At 48.9% G+C, this 25,747-nt stretch overlaps 4 protein-coding genes across 4 annotated transcripts; 3 read left to right on the forward strand and 1 right to left on the reverse strand.

Annotated features, from left to right (window-relative positions):
* Positions 1–4,867: 4,867 nt before the first annotated feature.
* On the forward strand, positions 4,868–5,524 carry LAJ45_08634 (uncharacterized protein; the record flags this gene model as incomplete). The annotated part of the gene is made up of 1 exon (XM_046118183.1): positions 4,868–5,524. One exon carries the CDS (start codon positions 4,868–4,870, stop codon positions 5,522–5,524), a length of 657 nt encoding a protein of 218 aa, XP_045968460.1.
* A 5,368-nt stretch (positions 5,525–10,892) lies between these two features.
* Positions 10,893–12,851, forward strand: LAJ45_08635 (uncharacterized protein; the record flags this gene model as incomplete). The annotated part of the gene is made up of 1 exon (XM_046118184.1): positions 10,893–12,851. One exon carries the CDS (start codon positions 10,893–10,895, stop codon positions 12,849–12,851), a length of 1,959 nt encoding a protein of 652 aa, XP_045968461.1.
* A 2,784-nt stretch (positions 12,852–15,635) lies between these two features.
* On the reverse strand, positions 15,636–16,899 carry LAJ45_08636 (uncharacterized protein; the record flags this gene model as incomplete). The annotated part of the gene is made up of 4 exons (XM_046118185.1): positions 15,636–15,967; positions 16,086–16,286; positions 16,397–16,741; positions 16,815–16,899. 4 exons carry the CDS (start codon positions 16,897–16,899, stop codon positions 15,636–15,638), a joined length of 963 nt encoding a protein of 320 aa, XP_045968462.1.
* A 3,101-nt stretch (positions 16,900–20,000) lies between these two features.
* On the forward strand, positions 20,001–22,829 carry LAJ45_08637 (uncharacterized protein; the record flags this gene model as incomplete). Its single annotated transcript, XM_046118186.1, has 11 exons — positions 20,001–20,210; positions 20,276–20,500; positions 20,568–20,686; positions 20,777–20,913; positions 20,988–21,043; positions 21,171–21,256; positions 21,331–21,442; positions 21,507–21,632; positions 21,700–21,794; positions 21,846–21,987; positions 22,089–22,829. 11 exons carry the CDS (start codon positions 20,001–20,003, stop codon positions 22,827–22,829), a joined length of 2,049 nt encoding a protein of 682 aa, XP_045968463.1.
* Positions 22,830–25,747: the final 2,918 nt, after the last annotated feature.

Raw genomic sequence — 25,747 nt, forward strand, 5'->3', positions numbered from 1 at the left:
CCAATACGGTTCCAGCAGAGATATATGGAAAACATCATGAATGTTCTACTGAGAGGGTAGATTCAGCCTGTAGGACGTGACACCAAGTTTCCCGACAACCTGAAAGGGACCCGATTTTAGTAATCTAATTAATTTGATGATCGCTTGGTTAAGATGTGGTGTCGGTCCATCATCACCTCATCCCTGACCTTCAGTTCTGGTGCACTCATATGTTTCTGATCATACCATTTCTTCCGCTGTGCTTGCGCCGCGCTGGGCGCGTCGAAGTTTTCTAGTTTCCGTTTAGGTGAGGGCCAAGTGGAATTTGGTTGAAACCCATAGTTCGCGTAGAACGGCAATACTTTGGTTGACTTTTGGGTGGCCGTGTTGTAGGCTTACTCGCAAATGGGAGTATTCTTGCCCCATCGTCCTGCTGATAGAAGCAATAGTTTCTGAGATATTGTTCTAGCGTTTGGTTGACTCTCTCAGTTTGTCCGTCAGTTTGAGGACGATCTCTTCCAAATCTAGAGTCCCGATCGGAGATAATTTCCTCAGGAAATTCATGCAGTCGGCATATCTCCCATAGGAACGTTTGAGCAAGCTCTTGAATGGTTGCTTTGGTCTCGAGCGGAATGAATTGGGACATTTTGGTGAAAACGGTCAACGATAACCCAGTTATGGGTATAGCCCTCAGATTCAGTCAGGCTTGCGATAAAGTCCATTGAAATGGAGCTCCAAGGCATAGAGGGGACCTCTAAAGATTGCAACGTCCCATACTTCTTGTGTGTTGAGGCCTTAACGCGTTGACATGTATCGCAACTCCGAACGTATTCTTCCACATTGTTGTCCATCTTTAGCCAAAGGAGAGTGCCTGAAGGCGTTCTGCCGTTTTGAATTGTTCAAAGTGACCAGCAGTCTTCGAATTATGTAGGGCGCTCAGGATCTTGAGCTCCAGTTCTCGATGATTTGGAATGTACCACTTTTCCTTATAGAAGACGTCTCCATCCTTTAAAGTGAGGTCTCGGTTCACCAGATTCCCGGAGGTGTTCTCAATGGCTTTTCTCAAGGAAAGGTACCCTGGATCTAAGGCTGCTCGAGCCTAGATTTCATCCGGGAGCACCGGTGTGAGTTTTGCAGACTTGGGCTGCTCTTGTCCATGCTGAGTTGATCATAACGATCGGGTATTGGACAGAACCCATTATAAAGTTGTCCTGGCTTAAACAAGCGAATTTCAGGTCTTGATGAGCCTTACCCCCCTCTTTAAGGGCGTGGTCCCAACGCCGCGACAAGATGTCTGCTCTGGCGTTTTAGTTTTCCAGGGCGGTATACAATTTTGAAGCCAAACACTGCGAGGTAGGCCGCCCCTCGAGCTTATCTCGGTTTCAGTGCCTTTTGCTCTGTCGGATTCCGGGGATAAACCCTTGGCAAACCCAGGCTGGAGGAAGCCCAGAGTGTAACGGGGTAAAGAGAGCACAACTCGTGCCTAGGTCCGGAAGGAGGGAACTGAGGATCTTATCATTCACTAACTGACCCTCATAGCCAGTCTTGCATATCAAATGAATGATGCTATTTGGGAAGGAGTCTATTCCCCCCTAGGCTGTGTGGGTAAGGGTATTCCATTGGGCTACAGCATCATCCCTAGAGATGGCTCCGCCAAAGGCTGCTCTGAGAGCATCCACAAAGAAATCCCAGCGCTTCCATCGCTCATCTCACACCACAGACATCCCAGCTATCTGGTTGGCAGAAGCTTGGTCAATGGAGTTGTGGTAAGCCTCATACTGCTTGACCGGGGCATCTCCTTCCATCAGGTTACCAGCATATCGGGATCCTAACCTCTTCGGAGGTAAAGGACTGGCTTTCAATGGAGAAGATATTCTCAAATTGCCCGATGAAGGTCCGCACATTGTTTGCTTTGCCATTGAACTTGGCCGGAGGGAGGTGTCTTTGGTTCTCGGCCACTGGAGGTCTCATGAACTGGGCTATGGAGGCCAGGGCTCTCTCTCTCTACTGCTTCTCCAGCATCTTCATGAGGTATCTCCGCCAACCTCCCCTATCTCCACCCTCCGGCTAAGTTCGAACTATCTGAGTCCTTTCCTGGGTCGGGAGCGCCACCAACTGGTGGGACTATTCCATTTCCTCCACCATTACCCGCTGGTTCTGGGTTCTGGTTTTCTCCACCGGGGTTTCCCTCCGGCTGGAGGTTCCTCCTAAGTGACTTTGCTCGTTGAAGTATGACACAATGGCACCTAGCTCCTTGTCGTGAGCGTCATAATTCCGTTCGGCTTACGACTTCTTTTTGGAGTAAAAGACTCCTGGATGCCACTTGTTGTCTTCTCGGTGGATTTTGGACAGTATGCTAGATTTGGCGAAGTTGGAGGCATCGGTCTCAACCTTGGTGGCTAGCTCGGCGTCAAAGTGGGCTAATACGGGGGCGGGTTGGAAGGCCTCTTTCAGGACTTAGAACGCACGCGCGCATTCCTCGGACCATGTAAACTCGGTGTCCTTGTCTCTTCCCTCGGTTAATGCCGGGTTCGGTTAAAGCCGGACCGGACTCCTCCTTCGGCTAACCACGCTGATTGTCGGAACTGGAATAGGAGTTCGCTTATAAAAGCGGGGTATCCGTTGAACCTCGGAGGGTAAGAGTTCCTTTTCCTCTATTCATTCTACACTCCAGGGAGTTCGATCTTTCCACACACAACACCAAATTTATCACATCTTCTCAGCAACAATGCTTTTCTTTATTCTATTCCTCTCTTTGTTCATCGCGGTCAATTCGTCTATCGTACAAGCGCTTTTATCTAACGCTAGTCCGATCTCGCCGGGAGACGAGGCTTAGATCCTCAACATGTCCGGTTTTTACCGATCTCCAAGAGTTGGATGGTGGTAACTCTGTATATGCTCGGAGAGTTGCTCGGAAATCTGTCCGATCACGGAGTGCTGTGAGGTGGGCATGGTTCAGTGGGGCTTGTAACCTCCTCTTACTCCCGATAATGTTTCCACAGACAAGCTGTTCCTCGAGGTTTGGAGACCTCGGACCTTCGACGGCCATTTCAACCAGGTTCCGTTTCTGACTCGGGAGGATTTCCATCGTCCTTATCCCTTCTTCCAACAAGGGGACAGGAGTGTTGGTCAGGCTCGTGTCCGTGCAGCAGCAAGGGAGAAACGGGAACAGGTGCGGTGGATGCGGGAGGAGATTGAGCGAGATGGGAGGGGAGCGGAGTGGATGCGGCAGAGAGTGGCACAAGAAGAGCGGAATGAGAGACAGAAACTGGCACTCCGAAGCGCATTACGAGGCATGGTGGCGCCAGAAGAAAGCCAGTTATCCTCCTCTTCCGGACCCTGCCTGTCGTCATCGTGGATGGCGGGACATTGACTTTGGTTGGGACTGGGGCCCAGATGGGAAATGGGGTCCTTTGACCAATGGGGCTATCAGGATTTTCTAGGAGCGGTCCTAGATGTGGTCTCCTTTCGAGCGAAGCTGGGCGCTATATCCCTTTGAGCGAATGTGGGCGCTATAACTCTTTGACGGATACAATGGAGACCATAGTAACGTGTTCGCCTCTCCCATGCCAGCCCGAGCTGAATAAAAAAAAAAAAAGCTAACTGCTTGGTTATTTCAGCGTTGAGAGTGGTCCCAGATGTTCCGGTAAAATTTTTTCCTTTCGTCGGGGTTCTTTAAGCGAGGAGCTTAAAGTTATACTGTAACGGGGGTGCTAGGATGATACACGACCGTGACTTCGATCTGACATAGAAAGGGTAAACGGGCAACGATGGATTCATTGGGCTCGTTCGATCGAAAGATGGAGTTTATTTGTTTGATCGTATTTGTGGTCTAAAAACTTAATAACTTTAAGGGGTCTCCTCGCTAGTAAAGATTCCATCCCTCCCCGAGTTCAAACTGGGGGGCAACCGAGTACTTTTATCGAAGTTTCGCCCCCTTTTTTCCCGCCTTTTTTCTCCCTAGACCCTTCGTTTTTCCCCCTAGTCCGGGGACACCGCGACTTTTTTCTATGAGGGGCGAGAGGAGTTGCTGCCACCCCTCGGACGAACTTCCGCCCGAGTCAAATCACGCAATCTCTGCCAAGAGCTGGTCGGGATCCTAAGAACTAGCGGAAACAACCGACCAGATAGCAATTGCTTATTCAATTTGTTTTTAGAACAGATTTGGTGTTTTTGTAAAGCGAGGTTTGCTTTTAGTAGCTTGGGTCGTACTCCTACTCCCCCTCAAAGGTGCTCCGGGCTGAAACAGGAGGGTTCCGGCGGTTCGACGCTCCGGGGGTTATTTTTGGGGTCTAAAACGTGTTTATTTTGCAGTGTTTCCTCAACTCCGCAATCCGTTCATTCAACCACCCCAAATGGACCGGAGCATCGTCAGGATCCTTCCTGACGTGGTAAAGCATATTTTCCGAGCATCGGTTGCTAAGTTATTGCACCTCAAAGGTTGACTTCCAAGGTAGGGTAACTTATGTTTGGGGTTACCCTTCCGTATTTGGCATGCTCGTCCTTCTGCTCTAGTTTTGGTCCAGTCGCCTAGCTTGACTTATAAGACTTCTTGCTCGCCAGGATCCCTACCCTTCATACCAATAGAGGTAGGGGTCATCTGCCCTTATCTTCACCCATCGATGAAGAACAAGTGGTGATTACCCTAGGGTCGTATGGCTTGACTGGTAGAACAGTTACTTTTGTAACAGCCCTACTGTGGCTCTGTTACAGCAGATACCGACTGCATACCAGGGTGACTGAACCCATGACTTTGTTCTTCTCTCAACGCTTATTTCAGCAGTATTTGGTAGATGCTTGGGCTATTTGTGATCAGAATAAGTTGAATTGGCTTCGACTGAATCAGGCAAATATTCGGGCTGATCTGTATAATGGGTTGGCGGATAATATGCGGCAAGAGGACTTTAACCCGGAACAGACTGGGAAGCGTATCATCCTATCACGAAGTTATACAGGGGGCGACCGATTCATGCTGCAGTTGTTCCAGGATTCCATGGCTATAGTCCGCCAATTTGGGCGTCCCTCACTATTTGTTACCTTTACTGCGAATCCAAAGTGGGAAGAGATTACTGCGGAGTTTCTACCGGGGCAAACTGCTGTTGATAGGCCAGATTTAGTTGCGAGAGTGTTCCATCTCAAGCAACAACTCCTCCTCCAAGAAATAAAGCGTAAACAAATCTTTGGTCGCTATCTTGGGTCTGTATGGACCATCGAGTACCAGAAAAGAGGGCTGCCACACATGCATCTACTGATATTCCTTCATCCAGATGATCGCTTTCTGACAGCAGAGAGAATCGACGAAATTGTGTACGCAGGATTACCGGACCCCGCGACTGATCCTACGGGGGAACTCAATGCAATCATTAAAAGTTGCATGGTACACGGTCCATGTGGAGAGGCCAATATGCGATCACCCTGCATGGCTTCAAAGGAGAATGGGGGACCAACTTCATGTTCCAAACGTTACCCCAAGGCCTATCAATCAGAAACAGTTGTACAAGAGGATGGCTATCTGAAGTTTGTAGTGTGGGAGAAAATGACTTGAATGTGGTTTGAACACGTGACCTTGAGGGAGGATGTGTTTTGTAGTGCGAAGAAGATACTATTGCGCCGCTGAAGTTCCAGCGACAATGTGGGTGTTTGAGCGCTCTATATATACAGATATTCTAATACCACGTGATCCCCTGATTACATAATCCCTGACACTAAGCCTTGTCTGAATCCCTGTTCCTTCTATGAGTCATCCCTTATACATGAGTAATTCCATACATAACCGATGTCGCAATGCCCTATTTCTACACTTCCCCTCACTTGCCACATCGTATCAATTCTGACAATTTTTGGTGAGCTGGTTTCGGTAGTCCTTTGGTCATTATGTCTGCAACATTGTCTTCGGTTGGGACATAGAGGAGTTTGAAGGTTTCGGCTTCGAGTTGTTCACATGTGTAGTGATAGTGAACGTCGATGTGTTTGGACCGGTCGTGGATACGTGGGTTCCGACAGAGTTCGATGGACCCTGTGTTGTCGGCGTGGATGTTGTATTGGTATTGTTGTTGGAGTTCGCATAAGGCGTTGCGAATCCATACCAGTTGTCGAGCTGTTAGGGACAGAGCCATATATTCGGCTTCTGTTGTTGAGACTGCGACTGATTTCTGCTTCCGGCTTCTCCAGCTTATGGCTGATTTTCCTAGTCTGAACACGTATCCTGAGAACGATTTTCTGTCATCTAAGTCTGAAGCGTAGGAACTGTCTGAGAAACTATCGAGTGTTCTAGTGTTTCCTTTCGGGTAGAACAGGTTCCAGTCTTTGGTTCCGTTGAGGTATCGGAGAGTTCGTTTGGCTGCTCGTAGGTGGTCCTCAGTTGGGCATGAGGAGTACTGAGAGAGGGCAGTAATGGTATGGGTGATATCAGGTCTGGTTGCTATGCTGGCGTACATGAGTGATCCAATTATGGATTGATACTCAGTTGGTTTCTCGATTTGATCTTCTGGTTCTCCTTTACGAAGACTCAGATTTGGTTCGAGTGGTGTCCCAACTGGTTTGCAGTTATTCATTCCAAATTTGTCTAGGATTTTGTTGATGTATGCTAGTTGTGACAACGTGATACCGTTCTTTGATACCGGTATTTCTATTCCCAGTAGGAATTTCGCATTACCGAGATCCGTACATTCGAAATCTGCCTTAAGTAGTTGTCTGATTTCGTTTCTGAATGGGGAGTCGGGTCCGAATATCATGATGTCGTCAACATACACCGATATGTATAGTTGGTGTTTCTTATGTATGAAGACACATGGGTCGAATTTGGCTGGGACAAATCCTTTCCGTTGAAGGGAGTCTGCTAGGCAAGCGTACCATTCACGGGGTGATTGTTTTAGTCCATATATGCATTTTCGAAGTTTACAAACCTTGTGGTCCTGCCTGTAGCCTTCAGGTAGTTCCATGTAGATTTCCTCCTTAAGTATACCATATAGGAAGGCTGACTTGACGTCCATTTGTTGTGGTATCCAACCGTTGTGTGCGGCTAGTGCAAGTAGGAGTCTTAGGGAATCGTATCGGGCAACGGGGGCGAAGGTTTCATCATAGTCTTGATACTGTACTTGGGTGAAGCCTTTGGCGACGTATCTAGCTTTGTATCTTTCGATTGTTCCGTCCGCGTTGTGTTTTACCTTAAATACCCATTTTCCTCTGACTACTGCTCGGTTGGTTGGTCTGTCGACAATGTCCCAGGTGTGGGCCTTGTCGAGGGCGTCTTTCTCTGTCTGTATTGCCTTCTTCCATAGGTGTTGATCATCGCTTTTCATTGCTTGATTGAAGGTGGTAGGTTCAGTTACTAGGTGTACCCGATGTATGGTGGAATCCAGGTTGTCGTACTGGCTTTGGAGCTTTGCTTTGTCCTTTTTGTGGTCTAGACTGGCTGCTTCCATTGCTAGTTGCTTGGTTTGTTCGTCCATATCTTCATCGGCTAGAATCTCTGATACCTCCTTGTCATAGGTGGTTCCTAATTCCGATATTTTCAGTCGGATTTCCTTCCTTTTCCCTTCGATATCAAGTGCTGCTTGTTTTCTCCGTTCTTTCACGGATGCGATTCGATCTTCTTGTTGTGACAGGATGCGGGACTTCAGATTCTTTCTCCTTTTCGGTTGTTGGTTTCCAAGGTTTCGATTTCCTTGGTGGTTCCGGGGGAGGTGTTTCTGTGTTTTCCTGATTAGCTTCCTGTTTATTACTTTGTTCGAGGTGACGTCCAGGAGTGGGCCTCGTAAGCCCGGCCCCCAGTCTACTTGCGTCTGTTTCAAGGTCTTCTTCGAGTGCTGACGATTCGGGTTCTTGATCAGGCCTGTCTTCTGATTCATATCCGTCGTCTGTCGGTGCAGGTGCCGCTTCTGGTTTCAGGATAGGGGTGTAGTCGAGTTCCACGGAGACTTCCCCTGATTCAGGAGGGGGGAATGTGACATCTCGACTTACAACTAACCTATTTTGTGATCCTATCCAGGTGCGGTAATGTTTGGTACTGTCTGAGTATCCGACGATGATTCCTTCGTGTGCTCGGGGTGCTAGTTTGCTTCCTGCTGGCCTAGAGTTTTCTGGGATGTGGACATAGCATTTCTTTCCGAATGGTTGAAGATGTTGGATACTCGGCTTTGAACCTTTCAGGGCTTCGAAGGGGGTCTTTCCCTTTAGCGTACTGTGGGGTAGCCTATTTTTGAGGTAGACAGCGGTTGAGTATGCTTCACCCCATAACGATTTAGGATGGTCCATGATCATGCACCTGACCATTGTTGTTATCGTCCTGTTGAATCGTTCTGCAACTCCATTTGATTCAGGAGTGTATGGGGGAGTCTGTTCGTGGACTATTCCTTGTAGGTTGAAGTAATCCATTGTGTCTTTGTTGACGTATTCACCACCACCGTCCGTTCTAAATCTCAGTATTGTTGTATTATACTGTTTCTCGATTTTCGTGACGTAGTCTTTGATGGCTTTTATCGCATCGTCTTTCTGTTTTAGCAGATATATCCAGGCGAAGCGGGTATAGTCGTCAATGAAGGACATATAGTACAGGGCTTTTCCTTGCGATTTTGTGCCGAATTTTCCAGATAGGTCAGAGTGGATTAGTTCGAATGCTCGCTGGGATCTTGTACTAATTGGTGCAGGTTTCTTGTGCAAACTTTTTGATAGTGTGCATTGACTGCAATGGAATGTTTCTGGTTTGGGGGGTAGCTTATGGATGTCTTCGTACAAGTTTTCTAGTGTCGCAGGGTGGCCTAGTGCTTGATGCCATTCAGAGTAAGTGGTCAAGCGAACTGTATTGCTAACTACTTGTACATTCCAAAGTCCCTTATCCAATTTCGCCCAAATTATTCCTTTCTTTTCTTTCGTGACCAATTTGTTTCCTCCTCCTGACTCTGTTCTAAACCCCTTTTCGTCGAGTACGGTTTCTGAGACCAATCCCACATTTTCCATGGTTGGGACCAGCAGCACGTCGGTGAGAACAACGGTGGATCTATCTCCATTGGGAAGGTAGCATTCGAAACTAGCGCTTCCCAATCCGGTGACAGCGTGAATGGTGCCGTCGGCTGTTCGGACTGTGCTGGTGTGAGGACGGATGTTGAAGAGTTGGTCTTTGAAAGGTGTTACGTGAGAAGTAGCTCCAGAATCAAGGATCCAGGTAAGGGGCAGAGAGGGTGAAGTATCGGTGCGTACCATGCATACTGTTGTGGATGATTCGTTGATAACTACCGACGCTGAGTTATCTCTGCCTGGTCTCCTTCTGTTTGAATCCCTTGTCTTGTTCTGTTCTTTGAGCTTTCTACACTCCTTGTACTCGTGGCCCTGGTACGGGTTATTCCGTTTCTTGCACCAGGTGCATTCCTTGCCGTTTGGTGTTGGGGTACTCCTGGTATGAAGTACCCTGTTGTTGCCAGTGAGAGGGGTTTCCTCTTGTAGGTTTTGTAGCCGTTGGCGTACATCTTCGTATGTAACATCCTGTTTGGTCTGGATGTTATCGACGACGTTGCTCATCGACTTCGGCAGTGAGGCAAGTAGGAATGCTGCCATTGCTTCGTTGGATTTGGTGAGGGGTAGCAGGGCCTGAGCGAGTTTGTGGTCGCCGCTCTGACACCTGGTTTTGAGAGTGTTCCAGTTCGTGTTGAAGGTCTCGAGATGCTCGGTTAAGTTACCGTTGTCTTGCATCTTCGTGTTTAGAACACGGCTGAGGAGGGTGATCGTCGTGTTTGGTGATACGCGATCGTAGAGGTCTTTGAGCGCCTTCCATGCGTGGTATGCATTTTCGGCGGAGACGACTGTTGGTTGTATGTCTTCGGCTACAGCTCCGATGAGAAGGCTGTGCATTTGTTTTCGGGCCTTTTTGATTTCGGCCTTGGTGAGGTCTGTGTCATCTTCTGAGGGGTTTTCGATGCTCAATGCTTCCCACCAGTCTGCTGCATCGAATGTAATCCTCCAGGCAGACGCCCAAGTTTGGTAGTTGGATTGTCCCTTTAATTTTGGGAGTCCATCAAACTTGATCCGAATGTTACTGGGACTCGTGTTGTCTGAGGATTTAACCTCCACGGCCTTGGATGATTCACCAGCGTCAGACATGATGTTGTATGAAGTGTAATTGAGTTAACCGAATGTGGCGAGTGTTGTGCGGATTTTATTTGGCAGAACCCGGGCTCATAACCTGAAGTTTGTAGTGTGGGAGAAAATGACTTGAATGTGGTTTGAACACGTGACCTTGAGGGAGGATGTGTTTTGTAGTGCGAAGAAGATACTATTGCGCCGCTGAAGTTCCAGCGACAATGTGGGTGTTTGAGCGCTCTATATATACAGATATTCTAATAACACGTGATCCCCTGATTACATAATCCCTGACACTAAGCCTTGTCTGAATCCCTGTTCCTTCTATGAGTCATCCCTTATACATGAGTAATTCCATACATAACCGATGTCGCAATGCCCTATTTCTACACTATCCACTGTACAGGAGACGTAATGATGGCAGAACCTTTTCAGTGGCAATAAGGGGTTCGGGGTTCAATCAAGAGTATCGGATGGATAACAGATGGGAGGTTCCATATAATCCATATCTGTTTTTAAGGTATAAAGCGCATATAAATGTCGAGATCTGTGGGTCAATCAACGCGATAAAATATATACACAAGTATATATATAAGGGTTCAGATCGGACAACACTCCAAATCGGTAGTGACTTGGATGAGATTAGTAGATACCTCCAAGGACGTTATATAGGACCCACTGAGGCCGTGTGGCGTTTGTTCGAATACGGGATACACGAAGAATACCCGTCGGTCATTCACTTGGCTGTTCACTTGCCTGGCGAGCAACCGGCATACCATAGGGATAACTCCAACCGGGACGAAATGATACAGAGGATGTAAAACTTGAGAACTACACTGATGGCATACTTTGAATACAATGCAGAAGCAGAGGATGGTGCACAGTATCTCTATCAAGATTTTCCGGTGCATTTTACCTATGACGCTAAATCGCGTAAGTGGGCATCCAGGAAGAAATGTGTGGCTATTGGACGTATGTGGCATTGCAATCCTATGATGGGGGAGAAATACTATATGCGTCTACTGTTAACCGTGATCCCTGGCGCAAAATCTTTTGATTATCTGAAAACTGTCAATAATGTGCTGCATCCTACATTCAAGGCTGCGTGCATTGCCCTTGGCTTATTGGACGATGATCAAGAGTGGGTGCAGTGCTTTACTGAAGCGAGCATATTCTCGAGCGGATATTCCCTCCGTACACTATTCACGACTGCTTTGCTGTTTGGCAACGTCACCGAACCTCTACAATTATGGGAAAGATTCAAGTCAAATATCTGCGATGACTTACCCCGAGCTATGGAAAGGAACACAGGTCTCATTATACCTCCCGAACTTCCAGATGCCCACCTGGACTATGGCCTCTACCTGATATCACAGATTCTTGCCGACTCCAACAGAACGCTTAACGACTTTGGATTGCCCCTGTACACAGTGGATTGGGACCGAACAGGTGGGAATGAGATGGTTGCATCAGAGCTCAGATACGATATCATTGCAGAAGCAGCAAGCCTACAACTGAGGTTCGCACAACTCAATTCGGATCAGTTGGAATGCTTTAATACTATTACACACAGTGTTGAAGAACTTACGTCAGCCCTATTCTTCATTCAAGGCCCAGCAGGTACAGGAAAAACATTCCTGTACAACGTCATCTGCAATCATTTCCGCTCAGAGGGTAAGATTGTGCTTTGTGTTGCCTCTTCTGGCATTGCGGCACAATTGCTCCCGGGGGGCAGAACATCCCATTCCAGGTTCAAAATTCCAATTGCTATCCATGAGGGATCAACGTGTGACATAAAACGTGGCAGCCTGTTGGCCGGTTTAATTCAAAAGACCGCGCTGATTATATGGGATGAGGTACCCATGCAGAATAAGTATTGCTTTGAAGCGGTCAGCCGGACCCTGAATGATATATGTGGTGTGGGAGATAATTGCCTGTTTGGAAATATTCCAGTTGTACTCGGAGGGGATTTTGCACAGATTTTACCAGTTGTGCAATGCGGTAATCGGGCTCAGATAGTGCAGGCATGCCTAGAACGATCTTCTTTATCGCAGCACTTCAAAATATTAAGACTCAAAATCAATATGCGGGTCCGCAATGGCTTTGAAAATGAGGAGTTCGTGGCTTGGCTTGAGCAGATGAGCCATGATTCCCGATGGTATGGCAGAATAACTCTGCCACCATACATCCAGAGCTGTAAAACAATTGAGGACATTTGTATGCATGTATTCCCGCAGCATATAATTGAATCAGCCCCGACCAACTACACCGCATTCTCCAAGCGGGCGATTCTGGCGATGAGAAACGATACAGTCGCCGAGTTCAATGATAGAGTTCTACAGCAAATTCAAGGCGAGGTGCATACGTACTATTCAGCAGATACCGTTGACAGCGGAAATTCAGAAGAGAATGCAAACCTCTTACCTCCGGAATATCTGCAGGGTCTGAATCCATCTGGCCTCCCACCGTCAATTATCAAACTAAAGGTGGGAGCACCAATAATTCTTCTACGAAATCTATTTCCAAAGCAAGGTCTCTGCAATGGTACAAGAATGATGGTAACTAAACTGGGTGTCCGGTGCATCGAAGCCAAGATTCTGAGTGGTGAGTTTGATGGGGAGCCAAAAGTTATACCACGTATACAGCTATCGTCCACTGAGGGAGATTTACCCTTCACATTAATGAGGAGACAGTTGCCCATTCGGCTATGCTTTGCAATGACTGTCAATAAATCGCAGGGTCAATCACTGGATGTTGTTGGTGTTGACTTGAGGTCTGATTCCTTCACTAACGGGTAGCTCTATGTAGCGCTCTCAAGAGTTACAGCTGTAGCTGGCTTGATGGTGCTTCAACGGGATGAGACGCCACCACAAACGGACAACATTGTATACCGTGAAGTGCTGCTGTAGATAAGTAAGTCCCCTTGCTCCATGTTTGTATTACTACTGACTGTTACTTATAGGCTAAAGAACATTTGCTGCAGCCGGGTGGAGGATTCGGGGATTATGGGTGCAGGAGTTGGAAAATGAATTTGTGAAGAGATGATAAGTAAGTGTTGCGAGTTGGGAGATAGGTTTTTGTTACTAATACCTGTTATAGGTCCTTCGTAAGGGAAAGTGAGAGGGTGAGTTACGGTATTGGGTCTAGGATATGGGAATGGGAATGCAGGAGGAATGAGTATCAAATGGTAACTATATATTTCAAAAATGTACGTAATGAAATTGCTAACTAAACGTGTAGGTTAAAAGAATTTTGGATGAGGTGGAAAGGATTAGGGGAGGAAGGAAAGGAGATAGACTGGTGGATTTGCCGGTGGGAAAAAGAGATGGAAATTTTGAAGGATATGGTGCGGTACAGGATGGTGGAGGAAAGAAAATAGCTGAGAAGAGGGGGCTTGGTAGGAGGGTGGGGGGAACAGGGAGGTACTGGAGTTGGATTAAAAGCGGTGGACTGTATTTAGTTAGCATTTTGTATTTCTTTTGCGTGTATTTTTCCTTGCATTTATCTGTATCATTCTCAGTCTTATCGATGTTTCTGGCATAGTTTTTTTTGTAATAGAGTAATAAAAAGCTGTTAAAAAAACATTTGATTAGTAGAAAAAAACTGCATCAAGTTACCCCGGTTATTTACACCATTCCCCGACTACGATCGTGTGAATTTATCAATTTTGTCACAGACTGCCGGATGGAGTAAATAACCGGGGCATTACACTCTTGGATCTCTGACTGCTACCAGTCTGCCAAGTGGACAACCCTCTTCCCTATAATGATAGGGTTATCAATCACATATCCTCTAACTAACGTCTGAATTGCACAGCTCGCGCTCCCGCCATGAGTTGAACCCGTAGCATTGAGGACATGTATCAGATATTTACCATTAAGCCAAGTACCTTTGTTGCACCAGTAACTCTTTTGGACCCTAAATACCTTGCAAGTATTTTTTTTATTTTTTTTATTTTTATTTTTATTTATTTATTTATTTAATTAATATAATATTTCAGCTGCCTAAATTGCGCACACAACTCGCGGTCGCGAGGTGGCCCACCCCTAGTTTTATACGTACTTCATTATGGTAATCAATAACCCTCACCGAATTGAAACATGTATGAGGATTGAAGATTGTGATGCAAGCTTGGAAGATCTAGAACGCGGAGGAAACCGGCTCCGTGCATAAAATGCAATCTGGAAGAATGTTCTCTGGCGACGTTCGGCGGATCCTCGGCCTGGTTTGTCAGTTACTGGGTAATCCCTTATACGAAAAGGTCCCCCGCAGCTACTTAAGTGGCAATTAGGGTACGTTCGGCCCACCGGACTACGTGTGGTCCTTAACCATTCAATTGGCCAGCAACCATTATATCTTAAGCCTATGGGAGTATATATATTTTGACACAGCGCAACGCGCTCCCTAACTTCAAATTTCGAGTGTAGGACTTCTCCGTAATACATTTAATTAGTAATATTACTTGAATCCAAAATAACCATTATTCAGGAGAGAAGTCACCATTAGGTACGTCGTTTAAAACAGTGTCGAGAAACGAAAGAAGTAATAATAGCAAAGGAATGCGCGCATGCACACTTAAAACTCGCCTCAAAACAGAGTTGTGTGAAGACTATATTGTAATTCTCTCATAGTTGAGATATCAACGAATGTGCATCATTTTCCGACACGTACAGACCAAAAGACGAATCCACTACTGGTGCTCTCACTATCAATAGAGCCAAACTCATAGAAAAATTCCACCACCCAACATACACCCCTAGCTACACCCCACAAAATAAAAAGAACGATATCAGGACCAAGTATCTTACGTCATGAACTATCACTCACCACAACACATAGACCAACGAAACGCAGCAAGTCAGCCAGCGCCCCCAATTCAAACCGACCCGACTAATATACTTAGAAACTTCGAGTCTTTTAGAGCACTTATTCTCGCCGGCGTATTATGTATATCAAGAAATATTCAGATGTCGATATCAACCCTAGCCCTGACGATCATATTTGTGCTGAGCTTTGTGCTGAGCTTTGTTTCGTTTTTGTTTCGTGTTCTAATTAGGTATCGCGGCCATAGTGTGTGAGAGCGTCACTGGAGAGCTTGAGAGAGAGTCGATTTTTGAGCACATGAATCGAGATTTTTCCCTCTTGCTCCTCATCGGCTAGACTGCAAGCAGTGCCATCCGGTTATCATAGATTTTAGAATTGACGGAAGAACAGAAACGTGTAGCTGTAAAACATACTAGTAAGAGTGATATTGTATTCATATTCGCAATCACGACTTTCCACGTCCCTATGAGGTCATCAAGATACAAGACGATCGATGGCAGCAGTTATCTAAAGTACGCGAGAACGTATAAAGACCTTTTACAACCATGGTCATCAAATCTCGTCACTCTCTGCGGAGGTCTGCGTACCAATCTCAACACCAAGATCCCGATATCATGATCACGTTGTCACTCACACCACTCAACCACGCCAGAACAGCCAGCCACACCCGGGGGGCATATATAATATTTTGTTTTATACTAAACAACACTCTGCACCTCTCTGCACTCCTTCCCCTCCAACCCTTCCTCACCTCACCTCTACCCTCCACCGTCCGCCTCACTCCACACGATAACCCCCCATCTAAACATTCGCCGTCGCGCCATTATAATAATGAATCTACACGTCCCCACACACACACCCGTCAGCACCACACTCACACTCACAGTCACATTCACCCACACCCCCACCACCACCACCGCCGCCCACCGCGGCCCACCCGCACAACCACTCACCGTCTGATCCGCGCACCCCGCCGGCGTCATATACGCATACGCGCCCAAGTTGATATACACCCTCTGCTCCTCACAGACCAAGAACGCCGCATTATTCTGCCTCGTGATTCCCGGCGTCGACCACGTCGTGGTATCACCTTCACACACCCAAACAAACACACACAGACACACACAATCAGCCCGCGGACCACGGACAGATAACTACAGACAAGAAGAGCAAACGAGACAGCAGCAGTGGCAGTGGTAATGACAAACCTGAGAACGCCCACGTGCCATACGTGTCCGGCGTGGTCCCCCACGTGACGAGGAGCTTGGTGACGGAGGTGTCGGTGCGCGGCGTGACGTGCGCGTACAGGAGGGTGCCAGCGGTGTCGATGAGCTGCACGAGCTGGCCGTTGACGATGTTGAACTGGCCGGCGGTGGAGGCGTCCTCAAGGACGGCATCAGACGCAGTACCTGGGTATGTGTCAGTACTGCTGTCCTATAACCGCAGGGGGTGGGGACTGGGCGGGGAGAGAGGGGTGGATGTGGGTGGGTGGGTGAGTGGCTCTAAGTGGATTCCGTACGGAGGGTGGAGGATTGCAAGTACTTATGAAAGTTTGGGTCCACGACGGCGCGGATCCAGTAGTAGTTTGGCAGGAGGGTGGCGCCGGGCCCTGCTCCGGTGGCGCTGGCAATGGCGCTGGTGGTGCCGGCGGAGGTGGTGATGGTGGTCGGGGTGCCGGCGGAGGTGGTGATGGTGGTCGGGGTGCCGGTGGTGGTGGAGGAGGCCTTTGTGGTAGTGGTGGACGAGCTGGTGGCCACGGAGGTGGTGCCTGAGGCGCTGCCGGGGAGGCACTGGGAGTAGTAGTCGTTGAGCTTCTCGCAGTGGTATCCGCTCACGCAGGCGGTGGGGCCGGAGAAGTTGACTCCTGATGATGCATAACATCGTCAGTACGGAGTAGAATATAAGAGAAGAGTGATATATCGTGAGGATCAACTAACCTCCGCACTGCTGGTAGCCAGCAGCAGTCTGTGCAGAAACACTGCCGATAATTGCCAAAGCAACAAAAGTCAACGGGGCCAACATGTTGGGTTAGTTGTTACGGTGTAGAAGGATTCAATCCGATATTCAGAACCAGCGCACTCGAAGATGATATATCTCAACAATCAAGACTCCCTCCCAAGAAGTTCCCAAGCACCCTTTATATATCCCCCACCAGCCCCATATAGCATGTGTTAATCGAAGCCCCACGAGATTCCAGCTAGGAAGTAGCTAGTAGGTACTGAATATCCGTAATGCCCCCTCCTTCTCCTCTCCATCCCAGGCCTATGGCATGTATCCAGATCGAACCAACGGCCGGAGTCCAAGTCTACCCCCCCCCAGCACTTTTTCATAAGGAAGTAGTAGCTCAGGCCGAGATATCGATCGGCGGAGGACGGCCATCACCGGTTTCATCACTGTCAGTGGTAGTGCAGTCCAGCGCAGTCCAGTCCAGTATAGTATAGTGCAGCGCGAAAAGAAAAAAAGAAAAAAAAAGAAAGAAAGGCTCCGCAAATTTCATCTAAACACGCACGGATGATCCCCAGCACATTGAGCTTATTTTCACACGCCGTTGCTGTTGCTGTCTGCTTCTTCCCTGGCGGATAAATCCAGGTCCCTAGCTAATAGACTCCTCCCCTGTCCGCTCCCGCCGGGCCTTGGTTCCGATAGTTGATATTGTCCCCTTTTCCTTAATATGGCTAAATTAAGCGGAGAATCAACGTTTTTCCGCAACCGAACGTTTAGCAGAGAGCAGTAGCTGGAGGTGTGTGATATAGCTATGGTATGGTATAGATCATGGGCCGGGGTGTGGGAGTGAGGGCTTGACGGTCCGGGGAATTGAGTGGGTGCTGTCACGGATTGATGAGGGAGCTGTGGGTATATTATCACGGCCCTATATATATCTGGCACTGGTATATATATATGCATGTCTGGCTGGGTGTTCGCAATTGAGTGCATGTTTGCCTGGTCACTGGTGATGATTGGATCAGTGCTGGATTAGTGGTACTCGGGCCTAGAGAGCCATCCCTGCATGCAGAGAAAGCCCAGGGAAGAGCAGGGTTAGGTTTATACGTAGCTGGTGCTAGGTAGTACTGCAGTACTAGCTAGCTGTGAGCAAATAATTGAGACATGAGTGCGTTATCCTCAAACTCTTACATCCAAGTATAATTCACATGCTGGTACTCCAAGACGAGACGAACTGTGCAGTGTGGCTGTCCGCACATGCTGAAACGAAACTCTGGCGGATCAGTAGAGGGAGTTATTCCGAAAAGCCCTATGTAGACATATATCAAATGATACATATACTCTAGGGGGGTGACGTCCGAAAGGGCACATGTACAATATTGCCAACACGAGGCCTTAATTCTCATATAGGCGTCTGTGTATGCACCATGACCGTTTAACTCATCCAGAACTGGTGCGCGGACCGGATCAACTGTAGAGTATATACGAGAGAGAAAAAAAGGTGGGTGGTGGGGTAATCATAATTATAACTTTAACTCCTAATTCAATTTATCCCCTATAACAGCAGTTCTGTACGTACTCCAGATACAGAATTGTCCTCCGGCCATTCCTCCCAAGTCCTGTAGACAGCTACAGTACCAAAAAGGTGGGTGGATCCAGTACCATATCTGGCAAAACACCGCAACGCTACGGTACCGTTGCGGTATTGCCACGGTATAATATTTAGGATTCCGATTTAGTTTGAAATTTTCGCACAATTCTGTATTGGTACAGTACCTGTTACATCCCCATTTTTCGTACTGTAGTAGTAGATTCGCCCCCACGTTGGATTCAGGTGAGAAGCGACAGATCGATATATCCCAGGTTACAACACCAGCGATAACGCTACGCACGTAACACTCGCCTCAAGCCGGGGAAATGGGAGTCTTCTGCAATTGCAACTATACGCGGGGTGTCTGTGCTTTCTTCATGATGAAGCAAGTCGTCTCGTGAATCGTGATACGATGCAGCGGCACTCGATCCAGAGCTCCTCCTCCTCCTCCTCCTCTTGTTCCCCAAAACAACACAAACCCGCTCACGAAAAATTCAATCACAAACTGATCACAGGCCCCAATTTCATTTTACCGGTCTGATCTGGAAATAAGAAGATGGGGCCTCACATGATGCCTCGATATATAGTTCTGCGGCGGGGTATATCGCGACACACCGAGGCCCAGACGACAAGACAGAGAGAATCGAATCTAGAGCTCGTCATACCAGCCACGCATTTCAAATCACAGACGGCGGACAAGAATCCAGGCGCTCGGTTTCAAGTCTTTGTTTTCGGGCAAGGCTGCCGACAGAGGGATCGGAGGAAAGGAAAGCCTTGTGAGTTAAGATTACGTGTTAATATAGCTTCGGTGCAAGTATCAGTACAAGTCAGCGTGGGGGGGAAAGAGCATTGGGTTTGGGTGGTTGAGTTGGGTCATGAGATATCATTCGGTCTGGGTGCTCGCTGTGACTGTGCCGCTGGGTGTGCGGCTTGGGCGGAGAGATCGATGGGCCATGGGGTGTTTGGGACTGGCATCGGGGGGATTTAATGCGGTGGGACATAGACACGTGTGTGTGTGTGTGTGTACGTGTGTACGTGTGTCGATCTCGAGTTCGTTTGTTCTCGCTGTTTTGGGCGTTTGATTGAAACATTCTCCCTGGACTTGCTCAATTACATCTGTCAGCAATATCTCGAGACAACATTGCCAGGCCAGAGATGTCAAACCTCATGACCTCTCATCCATTCAATTATAGTTAATCTGGAAAGGCTACATCCCAACCCGATCCCGAGGGAGCCCTCAAAATCTAAAACTCTTCCCCACGCACATCGTCTACAGAACAGCACCACCACTCGCTCCCCCACATCTCTCTCTCTGCCCTCTCTGCTCTCCCCCAACACCCTCTCCCCCTCTCCAGACGCCCTAGCAGCAAAACCCGAAAATCTCCCCTCCAAATCATTACCCCTGACCCTGACCCGACCCTGACCCTACCAAGCCATACCCGTGGCTGTCTGCGCCACACCCGTGCTGTCTGCGCCACACACGTAACAGTATCTCTCGTTCTCTGAGCTAGATTCAAAGTCTGCAATGTCTCGCTCGACCGCGCCCACACACAAACACCGCAATTGCTAGCTGTGCTCTATATCCCGATCGATGGCCTCCCGTCTCTTGTCGCGCAGTCTCGCCCGCAGCAGTACCGGGGCCCTGCGATTGACCTCTGCGGCGCCCCCGCACACACCGCCGCTACTGAAGCCTTATCGCCCAACCCTGGTGGCAGATAGATACCAGCACTCGCGGGGCTACGCCGCTGCCACTTCGCAGGCGGTCGAGGTGGAAGATGAAGCTGTCGAGCAGCTGTCGGAGGTGCTTCAATTCCCCTCTCCAGCTTCCAGTTGAATTACAATTGACCTATGTGTGCATGAGTGCAGTACCCCACCACCTCCCCCGCCGCGCGCAAAATCCTCCACGACGCATGGGGCTACACGTCCTTCCGCGCCGAGCAAGAGGCCGTGATTGCGCGGCTGCTGCACGGCGGCAGCGCGGTGGCCGTGTTCCCGACGGGCGCGGGGAAGAGTCTGCTGTACCAGGTTGCGGCGCTGGGCTTTGGGAGTGGCGTCACGGTGGTGGTGAGTCCGTTGATTGCGCTGATCAAGGTATGTCTCTAGATCTGGGGGTTGGTGGGAGTGGTGGCGCATGTTGGGGGACTGACGGCGCGTGTAGGACCAGGTGCAGGATCTACAGAGGAGGGGCATTGGCGCCTCGGCGGTGGACAGCACGATGGAGCGGGAGGAGGTGCGCGCTGTGTTTGAGCGCGTGAAGAACGACGAGGTGCGGTTACTGTAGGTTTCTCTGCTCTGCTCCTTCTTCACAGATATCACTCGGTCAAGAGAATCGAAAAGTGGGGGCTAACTGTAGATCTATCCTGGCAGCTATGTCTCCCCCGAGCGCCTCAACAACGACGCCTTCGTAAAGCTTCTCCAGAAGACTACCGTCCGGCTCATCGCAGTCGACGAGGCCCACTGCGTGTACGAGTGGGGGAACTCGTTCAGGCCAGACTATCTCCGAGGTTCGAACGCTCTTTTGCGCCCTGATCATGATGTTGGTGTGTGGTGGGCTAATGTGGGTAATGACCGATTGCAGTGGCCCGGTTCGTCAAGGAGATCAAGGCAGAGAGGGTTCTCTGCGTTACTGCTACCGTGAGTGTTTCCGTGGGATTGCTGGCTATAGGTACCACCGCATCACCCTCCCCACCACCACCACCGGGGCGATATTACAGAGGGTTGCGATAATCGGTGTGCTAACTATGATGGGGGAAATGTCAAGGCTACGCCGGAAATCACAGAAAGCATCTCGACGGCGTTTGGGGTTCCCAGTGATGGGGTGTTTCGGACGAGCACTTATCGCCCAAAGTAATTATCAATCTCTCATTCTTACCATTGTCTCGTTTTTCTGGCATATCGATCATTTCTGATACCACTTCTAGTCTACAGCTTCTCTCCGAATCCTTCAAGACGAGCCGTGACAGATTCGACTACCTCGTCGAGTTCCTCAACTCGAACCCCGGCGCAACGATAGTCTACACCCTGAAGCGCTCTGTACGTCCCACAGCCCAAGTTCCGGATTCAATATATACCGTTAACAACTAACAATTGACACTAGACAGCTGAAGTCGTGGCAGGACTTCTCGAGAATGCCGGTATCGAGGCCTTCCCCTACCACGCCGGTATGGACAAGGCCACCCGCAATGCCACTCAGGACCGCTTCATGAAGAGCAATAACATCACAGTACGTATCCCATCGCCCGTAGGGTATCATATTATATGAAGGGCTGGTTCCAACTAACCCCACGCAGATCGTTGCCACAATCGCCTTCGGCCTCGGCATCAACAAGCCCGATATCAGAAACATCATCCACTACGGCCCCCCGCTCTCCATCGAGAACTATGCGTACCTCTCTCTTCCTCCCCTATTCCCACCTCCGAAGCTAACTCTCCCTAGCCAGGAAATCGGCCGTGCCGGCCGCGATGGCCGCCCCAGCAAATGCCTCATCCTCATGGCCCCACCGACACCCGCACCCACGACTTCCTCACCGTCAACCCCCTCCTCACGCCGCGCAAAAGCGGCATCCGCCGCCTCCTCCGTCACATTTTCCTCACACACGCCTCCTCCGCGCCCCCCTCATCCACCATCACACTCCCGCTGCACGCACTCGCCCGCGTCCTCGTCACGCCGGCCAGGAAGCGCAAGAAGCAGAAGAAGAAGGAGGCGGAGGAGGAAAAAGAGAAGAAGAAGCTCCCCCTCCCACAGGTCATCCGCGCCAAGGAGGACGCAACAATGGCCGTCACGGCGCTGCTCATGAAGGTCGAGATGGAGTGCGACGTGGTGAAGGCGCTGCCAACGGTGTATGGCGAGGTGTTGTATCGCGGGCTGTCACGCCTGCAGGAGCTTAACGACGAGAAGGCCATAGCCATCGTGGAGGAGTCGTCGCGTAGCGACCCCGACGAGGGTGAAGGTGAAGGTGGAGGTGGAGGGCTGTGGAGCTTCGACCTGCGGCGGGTGTCCGAGCAGGTGGGTGCGGGGCGGGAAACGCTGCTGCGGCAACTGCATCAGTGGGAGCATGAGGGCGTGGTGGAGATCGATAGTCTTGGTGTTGCGGCGCGATATGAGGTTTTGCGTGCGCTGCCGGGGACGGAGGAAGAGGCTGATCAGGTGGCGAGAAAGGTGCATGACGTGGTGAAGATGCATGAGAAGAGGAGTATGGAGAGGCGGAAGAGGGTGTTGGAGCTGGTGGCAGGGAGGGAGTGCTTTGTGGGCGTGCTGGCGGGGTATTTTGGGGATGGGGAGGTGGTGGGGAGGGGCGGATGTGGGCATTGTCAGTGGTGCTTGGATAGGAAGGAGGGAAAGGGGGATGAGAAGAGGAAGGAAGGGGAGGTGTTGGGGAAGCTGAAGAAGAAGCAGTGGGTTAAAGCATGGTCAAGATAGAAATGTCCAGCTAAGAGGCAGTAAATAATACGTTATTAGTTGTAATTTCTACTCTCTTGCGGTGTATACTAGGTTTTCTGCGCTCAAGCTTCTTTGTACTCTATTATAGTTGTAAATATCTAGCCTGTTTGCTTGCCGGCTTGGGGTATTTGCAATGAGGTGCCAATGACCAGTATTACATGTAGTGATGGGCACGAAACAAAAGGTCTCGAGACACTGTTTTTTTCTAGACAATATCAGACGAGACGAGACTAGGAGCTGGGCAAGCCATTATAGTCTCGAGAATCTTTTGAGGAGGTATCGAGATATTGAAAATGAAGTGTTTTGTAGTTAGTAGATCTTCACAAACCCTAACCCTTATTTTGTTGGGATCACGTAACATTGAACCAAGTGATTGATGGTCTCGGAACTTTGCGCAATACCTTGGTACTAGTGATGGATACAAGTTGTCTCAAGACTAAGTCTCGGGGCCTTCCGTAAAACAGGACGAGACGAGACGAGACGAGTCTTGTCCAAATCTTAAGCTTGTCTCGCCTTGTCTCGTGCCCATCACGATTCTTTTCTCACACGGGTCTCTTCAGTAACAAGACTTTTTCAGTACTCCGGATCCAAGGCGAGATGAAATCAAGCCAAGTTTCATCTTAATATTTCGTCTTTTGCGCGCATCGCTAACTAGTATGTTATATATATGGCACCCCAACAGCCTTGGAATGGGGTCAGTTTTTTAAATGACGAAATCGAGGGGAATAGAAAGGAAGCGGCGAATTGAGTGAACTAAGATAGCTGAAGTCGATGGGGTAGAGCGATCTGAGAAGAGTGAGAAGGGTAACTGGACAAATTGAGTTATGGGGTTGCGTAGTTTGGTGGAAGCTTTTGTGTTATGCCATTACTTTGATTTCTGTATTGTTTTTGTTCTGTTTTCTTATTTCTTACTGTTACTACTTGTACTGTTACAGTATTATTATAGTCCCGGGGCTGTAATAATAAAATGAAGTACAAGTACCAACTAATCAATCAATTAGGTGGGTATCAAAGATCGCTGAGATGTGTGGATGGTGGATTCGGGTGATATTTTGTGATCAAGGACTAGTACAAAAGCAGCGGGGTGCTAGTCTAGCATCTTGGCTTTGAGAGCTAGAGGATTCGTCTTACATACCAGTATTACACTTACCGCCGTAGTTATTGGCACATGAGTGACCAGGTGTTGTCAGCCATCATACTACATACATACAAGTAACGTTTATGGCTGCTCCTGTACGTTTGCCCAACCCATCACTGCATAGACGCACACACAGGTTTCTCCACCACTACCACATTCCCCTGGGGCGATCAAGGCTTCCATACAAACAAATACTACCACTTCTACCACCATAGTTGCACGGGAAAAGGGGGAATCAATTACGTAGGTACTCCAGATGTAAATCTTGGAGCAAACCTGAATCTCTGAACCGCACGACCACTTGAACCATTATTGACTGTGTACTATGGGGCACTGCAGCTGTCTGTTACTCCACAGTCAAACGGTGTTTTGTCCTCTCATGCGGAGATTCCCCTATCTACTCACATACACACCACGTGCACGAATATATCGAATCCAAGGACCCTGCCATCATGGGTTCAAGGCAAGTGCCTTGTAAGCCACGGAATGGACTGCGTCAAACCAACCCCCACTCTATCACCAGAATCCAAATACCAAGACGTGACAAGTAGTAAAAGCCTCTAAGTGCGCACACCGAAAAGGGATCGGGAGATAACTAGTGAGCCTGCCAAGAGCCTTATCCCCCTTACATCAACGGTCCCGTTCCCTAGCATCTCCGAGCAAACTCCGAATATCGGGGTAAAGACAAGCTTTATAGTGGTTCTTGGGCAATTTGGCCCCCGTGGAGCTTGGAAGAAACTTACTCGACTGGGGATAGGAGCTGTTGTCCGATGACAAGTCGATATGTAACTTCATGTCAATGATTCTCACCACATGGAAACAAAAAGGTATGTGAATATTACTAGCTACGGACTTAATTCACATACCTAATCGATTGTGTGATATGGACACACCGCCCAACAAGCCACTCACACCACCCAACCTCCTACCCCAGCTCCCCATTCCACCCCACCCCTCCCATACCTACATGTATTAACCTTTCTCCCAGTACCTATGCAAGCCACACACGTAACGCTCATTTGTCCAAACGCCCCAATCACGTGCATTGTTCGCTTATTTACCTTGGCGATCAGCAGCGATCAATTTCAGCCCTTCACAAAGTGACAGATGTAGAATACCAAGATATCTTGGTACTGCAACTGCACGCTATGGAAACTTTACTCTGGCCGATGAGGCATGACAGCAAAGCGAAGCAAGAGAGAGAAAGGCTGAGGCTGAATTCAGTGTCGTTGGTATTTGCACCCGCCAAGCGTGACCCAGGAATCGCCGTCGACAAGAATAGAAACGGTTGTCTTGGCAGGGGAATGGCGGAAACGATAATTGGAACTCTGATCTGTCTACGCAGGATTCAATGTCGCAACAACGTGTAAAGTGCTAAAAAAATGTCCGAAAAGGGGAGCGCTTATCCCGTGTCTAAGGTTGCGACTCGCCATATGACGGCCATCTTGTTCCGATCTGATCTTCAGGGGCGGAATTGAGAAGGAAAGAAAGAAAAGGAAGAGAGAGTGCAAAAATGAATGTCTGTCTGTCTGAATACGGTGCTGGATTTGCAAATCGAGACAGACAGAGTCACAGAATGTTCCTCTTTGGGGAGGCCGGGGTGGAAGGTTGGGTGGGTAAGTTGAGAATTCCACCGCTGAGAGGCTCAGTAAAGGTGCATTGCATATTGCACTTTGTTCTCCGTCTGGCTGGCTGTTGTGAGGTATGTATGCACTCTATCGCGCATGCATTCACCCAGTTGGCTCCGTCTGTCTGACGG

This window comes from Morchella importuna (assembly GCF_003444635.1).
Source record: "Morchella importuna strain M04M26 chromosome Unknown Morimp01GS031, whole genome shotgun sequence".
Lineage (NCBI taxonomy): Eukaryota > Fungi > Ascomycota > Pezizomycetes > Pezizales > Morchellaceae > Morchella > Morchella importuna.